Here is a 13,526-nt window from a genome sequence, read left to right on the forward strand (position 1 = left end):
AAAACAAACAAAAACTTTGCCACATGATTGTCTAAGAGAAATAATTGCAATAGAATAGATAGATTTTATTTATTCTGCAGAGAGATACCAGGAAGTTTAAACGCTCGCACATTTTATTTATCTTATCAGTTGATTTCCTTTCTTCATTCATTTCTATCTATATATAAAGTTTTATACGCCTAGATTTCCCCCAATCTATTCTTCTGCGATCAGCGGCTCAAATTGCTTTACAACAAGATGGACCATCGTTTCTAAATAAACCGGGCCGATACACTGGCTGGTATCGCGTTTTATAAAATTACATTATTGAGAGACAAGTTCTGTGTGTGTTTGGAACGCTTCGATATTTATTTGGATTGGACTCGATGTGTCGCATTTCCTTAAAGAAACCGCAAATTTTCGTTATACCGAACTGCACGGGGCGGGGAAGAGCATCAAGTTCAAATTGCTGAACTGAACGTTTCAGCTACATTGACTTTCGCTTATGTGACAATACAATATTTCATTTTCTAGCGGTGTTCGTTACAGCTAATGTTGCGCTATATTTATATTAACTACACATGACTCACTTCCGACACGAAGCGGCCACAATAATGTATATTAAATTTCCTGCAAAAGATCAGTTTACATATTACAGCAGAAACATATTCTCCTCGAGGTCTGGTCACAACGATTTGCGGATACATGTACATTGTTAAAGATAGAAATGATGATCGCGTTTCCTATTGTATAATGCGTACGTTATAATACAGAATCATGGATGGAATGATACCTTTCCACCTTTCAGGCAATATGAACGAACAAAAAAAAAAAAACAAAGGAAAAAACATGCTCACGTACGTACAGTGACATTTATGCACGGCCAAGATTTGAAAGTCAAGTGTCGTAGTAGAGTAGACAAATTTATACGAAACGCCGTATGATACATAGACGGTATTACAAAATAAATAAATAAATAAATGTGAAAATAGTAGAGTGATATTCTTTGTGGAACTTGAGAACAACGTCATTCTTTGCTCGTCAAATCCGGTTAAGAATATCGCTCTATTATCATTTTTCTTCGGGAGTCTTCGTGTACGGAGTACCACGACTGGAAAATATTTTAATGATAGACTTTTCTTACCATATAGAATTCCTATATTTTATAAGTGTAACGAAATAAAAATAAGTTTTATAAAAATAATTTCATTTCTTAGTTTCGAGTGGACTTTATTTTAGCAAAACGCTAATTTGAGACTTGATCAGAATAATATTTAATGTCGAGAAATAAACTATTGCAAAATAATCCTTTATATAACTTTTGCCCGCAAAATTTTGAAGCATCTATCTTTTCAAATACCTTCCAGTGGATGTTGGTATCCTACATTATTATAATATCAGTTTTTATATCGATTATATCGGCTTTAAATTAACTCATTAAAGTCCAGTTATTATTTTAATCTGTCCTAGATTTTGTTCACTTGCGTAAAAAGGCGACAATTATTGCCTTCAAATATAGTGAGAGAGAGACAGTCGCTGCAAGAATATTAAAGTATATTGCTGTCTTGCAAAATCCAAGAATGTCTTGAATGTCTATTCGACTTTAATGAGTTAATCTCTCAAATTTGTTGAACATCATAACTTTCTGCTTAATTACTGTATGTTACATTTTCATGTCCATAAAATACGTGTGTATATATATATATAAATATATGCACTTATATGCATACATGTATATATGCATTTGTTATAAGCTATATCTACATATATATATATGCATACATGCCATTTATTTACATAAATTCGAAAAGAAGATGCGCTCCTATTCTCTCCTTTCTCTCTTTTCCTCCTGAAAAAAAGCTCGGTGAAACTCTTTGAATTCTATTATACATGTATCTCGAATAATACTTTACAAGCCTATGTCATACTTGCATGAAAAGATATACGTTTTTATATTTTGACCTCGTATATAATAACGCTATCATTAACAATATCGCAAAATTTTCATCAATTTTGATCCTTTTATTCCTATTCGATCTACGTCGTGTATCCGCACTTCGTATACATTTACACGAAGATATTGCCACATAATTAATAAGCAATAAGTCGATGATTAACTTCCTATTAATACAATCTTTTTTTGTTGCGCGTTATGTCCTTTCGAACAAAACGAGATTAAAAACTTGTTAATTTAAGAATTATTATTTAAGGTATCCGCAGAATTGGCAAAAAGTGATCACGTATTTTTCGCGAACCTTTGGACTCAATTCTTAATTCTATCTTGACAAAAATTTCGAGGAAGATTGTGTTATCTCGACTCGTTATTCACTAAGAAAAAAAAAATCGACATTTTGTAAGAAAATTATATCATGTGTGTCCACTTTTCGCCAATATTGGAACACATTTTTATACTTGATCTTATATTAATCATTGCACAGAATAATCTTCCTATTTTATACAAGTTGACATGACTCTATATTTAAATTGGATTTAACAATAGCACATTATGGATTATTCTACTTGACTAGTTTTATGCATCACTAGACTTTTCACTCAAGACTCATTATATAAGAAAAATCACAAAGCATCCGTGCTTATATCAACCTTTTTTTTCGTATTATGTGCATAAGAAATGTTTAAATGTGTGCCGTAAAATTACATCTCCCCATTTGACGGTTTTTTTCTTCGTATACATTACTATGGTATGCTGTGATATCTTGAAACATGTAAGTACATGAAAAGATATATATATATACATACATATTTCAAAAAAGCATAGAATACTATAGCTATGTTTGTGTGTATGTTTATGTATTTATATACCATATCCAATAAAGGAACCTGTGTTTGGTACATCATTTGGTACAAACATTATTTGAAAGTTTCTATTTAAAATGTCTCTCACATACGTACGTATCTCTTTAATTCTCGCCCATACACGCATACGCGCTCGAATACAAGATTTCCCAAGTACTTCTCTGTGTACTTCCTTTCACCTCTAGATTCTCTGATAAATTCGGGATATTTTCCTTACATCTAAAAGTTTTACATTATTTTACACACTGTATTTTAAATATCTTCATAATAGTAATGATACAAATATAATTTAGTAACTTTTCAAATATCACAATCTTGGAAAATATAATTAATACAATATAATCTAATTTCAAGTATCTTGAATCTTTAGCATCACGTACGGAGATAAATTCTACTCCAAGAAAAATTGACTAAATTGATCAAAGAATCTGTTATTGAAAGGGCACTCGGCGGTTTTTTTTGGGACATCATGTATATATGCGAAAAAAATTGCATTTTGTTGACCTTATTAACAGGCTACTAACAGGACTAGTACAGCTGACTTGAATTCAATAATCATTCTAGAGCTGCCACTTCTTTTTTTTCTTTTTTAATGAAAAACTCATCTTTTTTTCCTGCGACGTTACGTAATATCTATCAAATTGTTACATTACTTTTACATGATTTATGCTCATTGCAAAGTAGCAACTCTAAATTACTAATAATTTAAAGCACGCTTATAAATCGGGTGAGTACAATTTTAATCGAATTATCAAGCACTCATTCTCTTCAGATATAAAATATCCGTATTATGTTAACAAATAAAGTACGTTTCAGTGTACAACAGCAGTTGTTATAATATTTGTATTAGAGGATAACAGAAATATTTTTATATCACTATCACTAAAGTAAAATTATAAAGCTTACAAAACTTGACAAGAAAATTTTCATATAGAAATTATGTGAGGAAAGGTGCATTTGTTACTTCTGTGCAAAGGAATTTCTATCGGATTTAATAAAAGCATAGAGTTCTCTCTGGTAACATATACATAACATCCGAGATGCATAAATCAATTTATGCAAATCTAAGGTGTAAAAAAAAAAAAAAAAAAAAAGAAAAAAAAAAAGAAATATATAATATCATATGTAAAAATCTAAAGATACTAGATGGACATGTTCATACTGTAACACAAACGGCAAGTGTATATCTAAGTAACGAAGGAGCATAGTCCTTAAAAAGCGACTATCTCAGATCATCGGATTGTTGCACTGTGATTGCACACTGAAAACAATCTCACATACACTTTTTTAGTCAATTTACTGAAATTTTATTTATTGAGCAACGCGCCCCCAGAAATAACTCGGGATATTTCCTTTTTTTCGACGAGCTCGCTCAAGAATTTCAGTAGTTAATTAAAGCGGCATTATCTGAATATGCATTCACAGACAGTTTACATCTTCGCATGCTAAATGAATAGCTAGTTTCTGTATCCACGTAGATATACAGATATGCACTTTCGCTAAAATTTTCACGTATCCGACGACGTTATTTATCAGAAAGATCGCTGCCCCAAATGATATCACATTCTCCGTTAGTTGAGCAGTAAAGCCTTCTCTAAAACCTTAACGCAAACCGCGGCTATTTGTTATTTCGAATATACCAAATCTCACGATTCTCTGCTGGCAACCGTTGCGTCTGGTATGGGCCAATAACGACGGCATCTACAATTACAGAAAACTTACATCTATAATCACAGAAGAGAGAGAGAAAGAGATCATATGCGATGTAATGAATGATTAGTCGTTCTTAGAAAATGATGTATCAAACATTAGGAAGTGATGTATCAGTAATAATCGACTATTAGGCAATTTATATAAATTGGATACACATATTGCAGCAGCCATACCTAGCATTGTTCTCGGCTATATGTGGTGGCAACGACGTGGGTGGCGGTGGCGGTTGACGGGCCGACTTGGGCGGTCCGCTGCTGTTCGAGTCACTTTCACTGCTCTCCTCGGACTTTTTACCTGGCTCTCGTAGAAGGTGCGACGGTACTCCCCTCGGAGAAAGCCTCGGCAATACCTCGGACTGCGGTCTCGTTCTGTGTTGCGGTCTTTGGAACTGCAGATTCAGCTGACTAGCGTCTGTCACATACTTTTCACTTTGTCTCCGGCGGCGCAAAGCGGGCGTGCATCCAGTTAGATTTTCGTCTTCGGCAGAGCTGGCTGAAGTTAAAGGTGATATGATTGGTCTAGCGTCAGACAATGGCATGCGATGGCAGTATGCTTTTGCATGCGCTGTCGACAGTTTATCTCTGACAGCTAAAATTTTGCGAGCGTTAGCATGGCAAGGAGTTAATATATTAATTTCATATACAAGGACATTCTAATTAATGAAATGTAGCTTGTAAGCTTTCGAAAGTAATGTTATCTCAAAAATATTATTATATAACGGCTCTGAATCTCTTTGGGATATTCGAAATATGTGCACATTTTTTTTTTATTATTACATAATACCATTGTGCATTGCGTCTTTACAAATTATTTTGTACAGTTACGAAACATTAATATTTTTTGCCTGAGAGAATGTTATAATTTGGAGAAGATTTATTCACAGTTTTTCACTGGTGTAGAATAAATTTCTAAAAATTGCGAGCAGCAATATGTTCAAAAAGTGATTTTCTGCTGTAATTATTTTGTTATAAAATTATCTTAGAACATAATAACAAGTTTCTTTAAACACTAAGGATATTTCATAAAAACTCTCCTTCAAAAGTTTCCTCCGAACAATGATTATAGTGGTAGCAATGAATTGAAGCGTTTAAAGCATGGCTTTTTCGATACGTCAATCGTCAATGAAAAGTCGCTTATATTACAAAACTTTCAAGTGCGATATATGTGTCTCGTCAATTTCTATCACAATCCATACCTGTTGTACAGACAACTAAGTATAATTATATAGACATATATCAGCATCATTTAAAATTCACTCTAATAATTATCTATATCTGTATTAGTTTTACTAACTATTCTCTTTCTCCTTAGTTGCGGCTGCGGGCGTCGGCAGTTTTTCTACATCACTTCCTGTTCCCGCTTTGATATTCGGAGTATTATTCTCGGGCGTCGATTCGGATAGCGAGCATCTCGGACTCTTCACGGGAATCGGTATTTTACTATGAGTGATGTACGTCCTACTGGATGTTTCCTTCTCTTTATTATCCTTATTATCACGAGGCAATACTGCGTTTTGTACAGTAGTCGGGGCAGTAATAATACTAGACGACTCCTTTTGCAAACTCGCGTTTGCGATCGGTCGATTTTCGGTAGCGTCGTAATATATCGATGGTTCTTCCGGTCCCGGATTAGGACTAGCCGGGCTACCCGCCGTGCCGTTTGCTAATTTTTCTGAAAATTCGGACAAACGCGATGTGACTTGCAACTGATTGGGATCTATGTCGTTTCGACTGTATTTCGTACAATCGATCGTACGTACTTTGTAATGGTTCTCTGTCGGCGCTGGTTTGCACAATCGTAGCACCACCGGTCGCATCCACCACTCTGATTTCTAACCTCCCCGCTACTGCTTCCTCCTCTTCCTCCCCTCTGGGAGTGTTGAACATCGTGTCAGAAACAGAAAAAGCCACTGCTGGTAGACTAGATCTTCTGGTTGGTTCAGTTTGCCTCGGCTCGTCGTATCGGGTGGCGACATTTCTCATAACGTCCACTTCATACAGCAAATCGTCGAATGCCGCCTGTTGAACCTGTTACCCATCATATTTTAGATGCATGCACAAAAGTTATGAAACAGCAAGTCACACACACACACACACACATACACACATACACACACACAGAACACAGTACGAACCAATGGAGCTTCAAGATAAGGTCGGACATGCGGCGCTAACACCGGAACACTCCAAGCTCGTGGAAGCGCCCCTTGGAGTTCCGGATATTTTTCAATACCCGCGATATTTAAACATCTATGTAGTGTCGCTGGTCTCGGCGAATCCTCGCTTATTTTCGACAACGCTGCGGGAACCAGAGACTGTTGTTGACACTCGTTCGGCACATCCGGTTGCGCCACGGTAGGTTTAGTGTCAAGTTTTTGCGAGCCTTCGACAACATCTGCGGGCTACATACGAAGGTTTGATATTTCGGCATTTTTATACGACGTTTTTCTTCGCGTCTAATCCTCCCGATCGTAATTAAGAAATTTACCTGCGGTGGTATGGATGGAGCACTCGTTCCTTTGTGCTCGGGACTCTGCAAATTCTCGCCCTTCCACTCGTTATCGGTCTCTTCGGAGTCGTCAAACTGCGACTTCCATTGCGAGGCCAGAGTCAATCCTCCACCGCCTTTGGTCACTTGCTGCAGGGCGGACACATTGTCGTCGTCTATTTGCGCGAACTGCGTAATGGAACAGTCGCGTACCGTCGAACGTCCGCCTCTCACTTGTTGCCGGCTGTCCGCTCTTCTTCTCGGCTCTCTTCTGAGAGGTTCCCTTTGCTCGGTCACCTGAAAGCGTTCAAGTTCAAGCGTGTCAAGGCTCGACGACGGCGTGACGCAGCATGAAATCTGTTACGTCGAGTTAATAATCCACATACCGGGCTTTGATTTCCAACGTATTTCGTAGTAGTTACGTCGTAAGAGCAGTAGGAAGCGTCGACTTCCGTCTGTATACGAGGGCTCGGCAATTCACCGGACGCGCCCTCGGGCGTAGCAATGCGCAAACGGGCAAGCGTGGCGGGCAATGTGGCGCCGCTCGCCGACTTCCTAAGCGGTGCCGTTGCGTTTGTCACAGCTTTAAGGCGAGGAACTTCGGATGCGGAACGTGCGGAAGCCATCAACGTGTCGCCCTCGTTATCCACCTGCTTCTCCACCGGCGCGGGAACTTGGGACTCGACCGCCATAGATACGGCGCGTCGTTTTTTAGGAGATCCTGCGCAACGAGCGATAACTGTCATGTGATATAAGAAAGATGGACGTGCAAAGTGTGCGAATTGATGCAAACCTTGTGTTGGTAGAGGCGACATGGTCTGTTGCGCGACTTGCTGATGCGTATTATCAGTCGTTGGTATCGTGGCATTGCAATTTTTATCCCTACCGTGATTGCTAATAGCTGCCGCGAATGGCACCGGCGAACCTTCTATTCCTCGTTGTCTATTTCTTCTATATATACTTTCATAATCCAGTTGTGCCTGTCGAGCGTGTTTATAACGAATAAATATATATTATTAATGTGAATCACTTTAGTCTAACTTGTAAGAACGACAAAATCGACTTTACGAAATGTGGCAGATATTTAAACGCTTGTAATGAAATTTAAAACACGTAAGATATTTCTCAGCTACTTACATCCAACTCCTTTCTGTTGTCTGGCTCCACGTTTTCTTGATTATTCGTATCCACATTTATAGTCGGCGGCTGATTAATGGTGGTAGCTGTGGTAAGCGGTGCTGCTACAGGTGGTACTGTAGGCAACGATCTGGTAGTTGATAAACCTTCATTAGCTATTAATGGTCGTTCCCAATCATAGGGATCATTCGGCTTTACACCCCTACGTTTCATACATCTTTCGAACAGGCCAGATAACATAGCATAATCCGGTTTATCTGCATACTCCAAACTCTACAAAAGTTTTCAAGTACTTTATTACTATAAAAGTAAGATAAAATCGAAAGAAAATTGTCTCAAATTACTTTATAGACATAATTATATAGATATAAATAACACTGAGATGCATTTTTAATCACGTACCTGAATATGTTCCAAAAAGACTCGTAAATCAGATGGGAGATGCTTTAACAACAATCGATGATCGTACTTTTCTTTCATAAGGCCCACCTACACACAAGAAGGCGTTGCACTTTAATAATACTTGTAATTAGATGCAAAATTGTCTTTGCATCTTGCAAGTACACTAAAATTTCTTTAACTTACCTGCTCTTTATCCTTTATTTTTCGCCATGGCAGTTGTCCATTAACGAATTCGACTAGCATATAAAATAATGACCACAAGTCATCGTGCCGACCCATCTCCTTATTTTTGTGTGCATTGACTGACGCGTATCGGACGGTTCCTCTAAATCCTGCGGCAGCACGGGGCGGTCGCACCTCTCCCGTACCAGTAGTGAATTGTCGGGCTAGACCGAAATCTAACATATATACTAGCCTGGAGTTGTAAGGATGACGGCCGATCGAAAAATTTGACTGTGAACAAAGTATTAACATGTTAACATTCACAGTTAGATAATTTTACACTGTTTAAATATTCTAATCAAGAAGAATCATCTATCAATTTTACAAGAATATGCTGGATAAGTTATTTCCGTTTATATGTATAAATATATCTCACAGATATACTCACAGGTTTAATGTCTCTATGCAGAAATCCCACTTGGTGAATACTTTCTATAGCTTTTAAAATTTGAAGACCAAGACGTAATGTAGTAGAGAGTGAGAAAGCACCTCTTGGTTGCGCCCTGCGCAACTCGGCTAAATTCTTGCCTTGTAATTGCATTACAACATAATTAAATCGATCGTTACGTCCACAGCCAATAAAACGGCACACATGGTCTTTACCTAAAAGTTACAATTTTGAATTGGTGATAACTTGAAAAAAAGAAAAGAGAATAAATAAATATCTAGCTTAATTTTCCAAACACAAAATTTTCACAAGAACAATTCAGATGTAACATGCCTTTCTTTCAATCAATTTGTGAAAAATATGTCGCATTTAAATGTTTTAGTGACGTGTTTGACGGAAAACATTACATATACTAACCCTGCAATTTTTTTAGTACAGCTACTTCCATTTTTAAGACTTGTTTGGGTTGCCGTGCAGATTCAACTTTAAGGGCAACTTGTTCTTTTGTCATTAAATCCAGACCTTCATAAATTTCTCCAAATCCACCACCGCCTATTTTTCTTACCTATATTTAAGATATATGTTTCTTAATGTCTCTTGCTTACATTTCTATTGAATAATAAATTGAATATACAAATATCCCTTCCTTTGTACAAGAAATATTATCAATTCTTCCAAAATTGGCATTAAAAATTAAGAAATAGCACCAAACTGTGAAAAATGTCAAAATAAACTTACAACTTTCCAGCGTTCTTTGACCACATGGCCAGGCTGTAATAGATCTTCACTCGTCATAGTTATGTTATTATTTTGATCCGTGCTTTCGTCGCCTACATTCCTCAACACCAAATCCTCTGAATGATTTGCAGGCCTGAAAAGTGCAAGTGACACTTCTTAAATATACATGCGTTTAATGCGGATTGTCCGCGTGACTGCGCGACATTGACGCGCCGACAACTGTGAGCTGTCAATGCGAAACGCGCCTCGAATGCGGGACTTTTAATTTAAAGTGACATTTGACAAAATTGGTCAATACGCGCCCAGTGCTAGGCAGCCATGATTGCGTGCGAGCGAAAGGTGTTGCTGGTGCAGTAGACGTTTCTTACTATTCAGTCCTGAAGCGAACCTCCATATCAGCAATCTTTCGATCGCTCGCGATCGTTCTCCCTGTGATTTAGCAATTGTCACGCCGCCAGTGATCAACAACTCGCCGACTAACGGACATCACGACGATCAGAGTGAGACTGTCGTGCACTGGCACGTACTCGATTCTTTTCGCAGTTTCGTTCTCGATTGGCGGTGCCGATGACTCGACGGGCGACCATCGCTGCTGATCGACGTGAAGCGCCGATGTAAAAGCGGTGTTTTTTAGTTTTTTTTTTTTAAATTTTCTTACAACCGCTCGTGGCAAATTAATTTCCGCGCTGCGACCGCACGTTCCTGCGGTGAACGCGCATCTCGCCGAGACCGTCGCGTATCCGCCGTCTCGACCGATCCAAATATAATAGTATTTTATTTTTACTAACAATGTCGTCTGCTAGAGACACCGCTTACGGCGCGACGTTACACCGTGCGCGACGTACTCTTTCGGCGAACTGCCCCTCGCACAACGCGCGCACAATTTTTCCTCACAACCTCGACGCCGTCATTCTCTCCTTTCCGTCGCCTGCCCGCTCGCGCGCGTGACGATCCCGGGATTGTCGTACGAGACCGATCACTCGCTCGTTACCGCGACGACGGCCAAGCCCGGGTGTCCGCCGTAACAGTTTCCGTCAAATGCCAGTGGGACGGCCATTTTGGATTTCGCACACCGCACACGGGAATTGTAGTGTGCAAAATCACCGGTAGATAGCGCACAATGGCGCGATCGATGCACTTCTGCGTTTTCTCTCCTACCTTCACGCCTCTCGCTTCTTCTCCTGGATTTCCGCGCCCGTTCACGCCGCCCGCTCTTGTCGTCCTCCCTCGCGTTTATTATTGGTTATTATTCCTCGTAGATCTTGCGCTCTTTTATCGTATCGCGCGCGGGCGTATACACGCGTCAAAGTTCCGCATGATAGACACATAAAAATGCACAAATACAGCACGTCTCCTTTCATGGTATCGTCGGAAGAGGAGGATCGCTCCTTTGAGATTTTTATCTGTCCGCATTCAGTCCGCAATATCCCGTGAGTCATTATTATGTTTATATTTCTTTGTATTTATAATGCGATCTCCAATGAATTATTAATAGTATCGAGATTAATCGCATTACCCGTTCCACGGGTGTTGATCACCACGTGAACATAAGCGCGGATACGCTACTTTGAATAGACACATTCTATTGGGGGAAAACTTGGAAACTTATTAAGCCAGAATGTTAATCAACTGTAGACGACGCAACGCATACTTCAGTGTTATTTTAAGTTAGGAGCGAGAAATTTTTGTGACAAGACAGCAGAACACAAACACAAGTATTATATTTCATTTTGCTCACGTACGTATATAGATAATCATTTTTTTACTCAAAGATTCGATCATTGTTAGTTGCTACATTCAAAAACTTGCTCGACAAAGAGAGAAATTTTAATTATTGCAGAATAATTAGGAAGGAATGTTCGTCATTCTGCAAATACTTGCACTTGCGTCAGTATTACAGCTTTTTGTCTAATTAGCTCATAATGAGCTAATTAAAAAAGTATAACGATTCGATGCTTTCGATCTTCATTGCGGCATCCTTCGGTTATATTAAGGTTAAAGCGCTTATAAAATTTTGACCGCTCGCGACTCCCTTTGCTAGAGGGCATAATATAAGTTTAAACATCTATTTTTAAACGACCCCACTGAGCATATAATACATCTAGCAGCATCTTCTCTCTCCTCCGCGCCAGAGAAAACTTCTCCAACTTCTTTTCATATTTCTTACGATTTTTTTTAATTTCATTCGGACTAACAATCTTGCGGAAGTCTACGCTTAAATAATAATAGCCTTAGAACGCGGAATATTTTTCAATCATCGGTAAATTTAAATTAGCAAATGATCAAATATAGCTGGTATTCTTGTCTACTTTATCGAATTATGTATGAAAACTTTGTTCTATATACAGATTAGGTAATCAATTTATTATCAAATAGCGAAAAATAGCAGTTTAAACGATATATGTCCGAGATGCAATGATTATTTAACACGATTACAATAATAGGATACTATTCTTGTATATAGCATGGCTCTTAATTAATGACACACATATCAAAGCGTGGTTTTCGTAATTATCTACGCTGTTTTGTATCTCGACAAATAAATCAAAATATTTTAATTTTTAAACAAATCATTACGATAAGCATAAACAATTTTTTGTAAAACTACAAATTTAACAAGACTAATTTATTAAATAAACGAGAAAATGTGCGTAATTTTTAATTAAGCTATTAAATCTTTTGGCAGGGAAATATGTTTAAACACAAAGCAATAAGGAAAGTCAAAGCAGATTTTTAGGAATGGCAACTCACGATTTTACAAGACAAATTTTTATCAAAAATCTTTTCAATTTGCACCGAAAGAAGTATGCAAGAAGTATGCGCCGTCTTCTCTATTTATACGAAAAGTGTTAAGTGTAGGCACATTCTAGTTACGATTTCGGGAAGTATTCCAAAATGGTTAAGTTTAACGCTCTGGCAAAAGCTAATTTATTTACTCGATATATATGTCTCAGAAATGATATATTTTCACATAAATACAAATACGTGTATAACACTTTTCCAAACTGTAGATAACATTTGCGATCTATCATGCCAGTTGCAGCGTCGTATTCACACTCGGGCAAGGAAAATTCAATTCACTCACGCGTATCGAACACAAAAATGAAGAGTTGCGCACAGCCGGTATTATTAATTGGTATTATTAATTAGGTACTGCTAATTTTGTACGTACCATTTCATGATTTCGCTGAAAACAAACGGGACTGGCGTAACGAGAGCGTGTTTCGCGGATCAGGGCAGAGCGCGATGTGCGCCACACGTCTTCTTTTGCCGGACGGCAAAACGGAAGTAAAAACAAGAGCCAAATTCGCGCGTGATTTTCGTGCGTATTCCGCGTTCAATGCCGTCTCAATGCGAGCCGGTGCAAATTCACCTCGACTTACGACGATCACCGAGCCGGACTCGAGTCATAATAGCGCCTCGTTCTGGCATCGAACCGACACGGCGACTCGGCGGCGCGACCGCGAGAATCGTGCTTGGTCCATCGGCCTCTTCGGTCCCAGCTACACTGTTTCTCTTCTTGTCAGCTCCCTCTCAGGCGAGGTGAGCCATCTTCTCGAACCACCGCCTTCTTCCTGCTGCTTTTGTTCTCTAAACGTCATGAGCGCGTCGCCGGGACGCGTGATAAACGTCTTGACATTCA

The 13,526-nt window shown here is 38.5% G+C and overlaps 1 protein-coding gene across 4 annotated transcripts; it reads right to left on the bottom strand.

Moving 5' to 3' along the window:
* Window positions 1-50: 50 nt before the first annotated feature.
* On the bottom strand, window positions 51-13,429 carry Asator (tau-tubulin kinase asator). 4 transcript variants are annotated; one of them, XM_067357443.1, is made up of 15 exons: window positions 13,056-13,429; window positions 9,884-10,016; window positions 9,563-9,710; window positions 9,146-9,360; window positions 8,719-8,988; window positions 8,536-8,622; window positions 8,134-8,406; window positions 7,790-7,976; window positions 7,383-7,717; window positions 6,997-7,293; window positions 6,644-6,910; window positions 6,269-6,536; window positions 5,803-6,180; window positions 4,683-5,001; window positions 51-4,497 (listed from the first exon to the last, which is right to left on the bottom strand). In XM_067357443.1, exons 1-15 carry the CDS (start codon window positions 13,061-13,063, stop codon window positions 4,443-4,445), a joined length of 3,240 nt encoding a protein of 1,079 aa, XP_067213544.1. In that variant the 5' UTR covers window positions 13,064-13,429; the 3' UTR covers window positions 51-4,442. The 4 variants fall into 4 exon arrangements, with proteins under 4 accessions (XP_067213544.1, XP_067213548.1, XP_067213545.1 ...); XM_067357447.1 differs by lacking the exon at window positions 13,056-13,429 and adding an exon at window positions 11,042-11,060; XM_067357444.1 differs by lacking the exon at window positions 13,056-13,429 and adding an exon at window positions 10,672-11,013.
* Between the last annotated feature and the right edge of the window lie 97 nt (window positions 13,430-13,526).

Source organism: Linepithema humile, chromosome 6 (genome assembly GCF_040581485.1).
Source record: "Linepithema humile isolate Giens D197 chromosome 6, Lhum_UNIL_v1.0, whole genome shotgun sequence".
In the NCBI taxonomy this organism is placed as follows: domain Eukaryota; kingdom Metazoa; phylum Arthropoda; class Insecta; order Hymenoptera; family Formicidae; genus Linepithema; species Linepithema humile.

Bases quoted from the DNA above. Each gene is read 5' to 3' on its own strand.
- Asator (XM_067357443.1), bottom strand. The intron at 8,623-8,718 runs GTAAGTTAAAGA...TCTTGTGTGTAG, and splicing joins AAATAAAGGATAAAGAGCAG to GTGGGCCTTATGAAAGAAAA. The intron at 7,977-8,133 runs GTAAGTAGCTGA...CACGCTCGACAG, and splicing joins ACAACAGAAAGGAGTTGGAT to GCACAACTGGATTATGAAAG.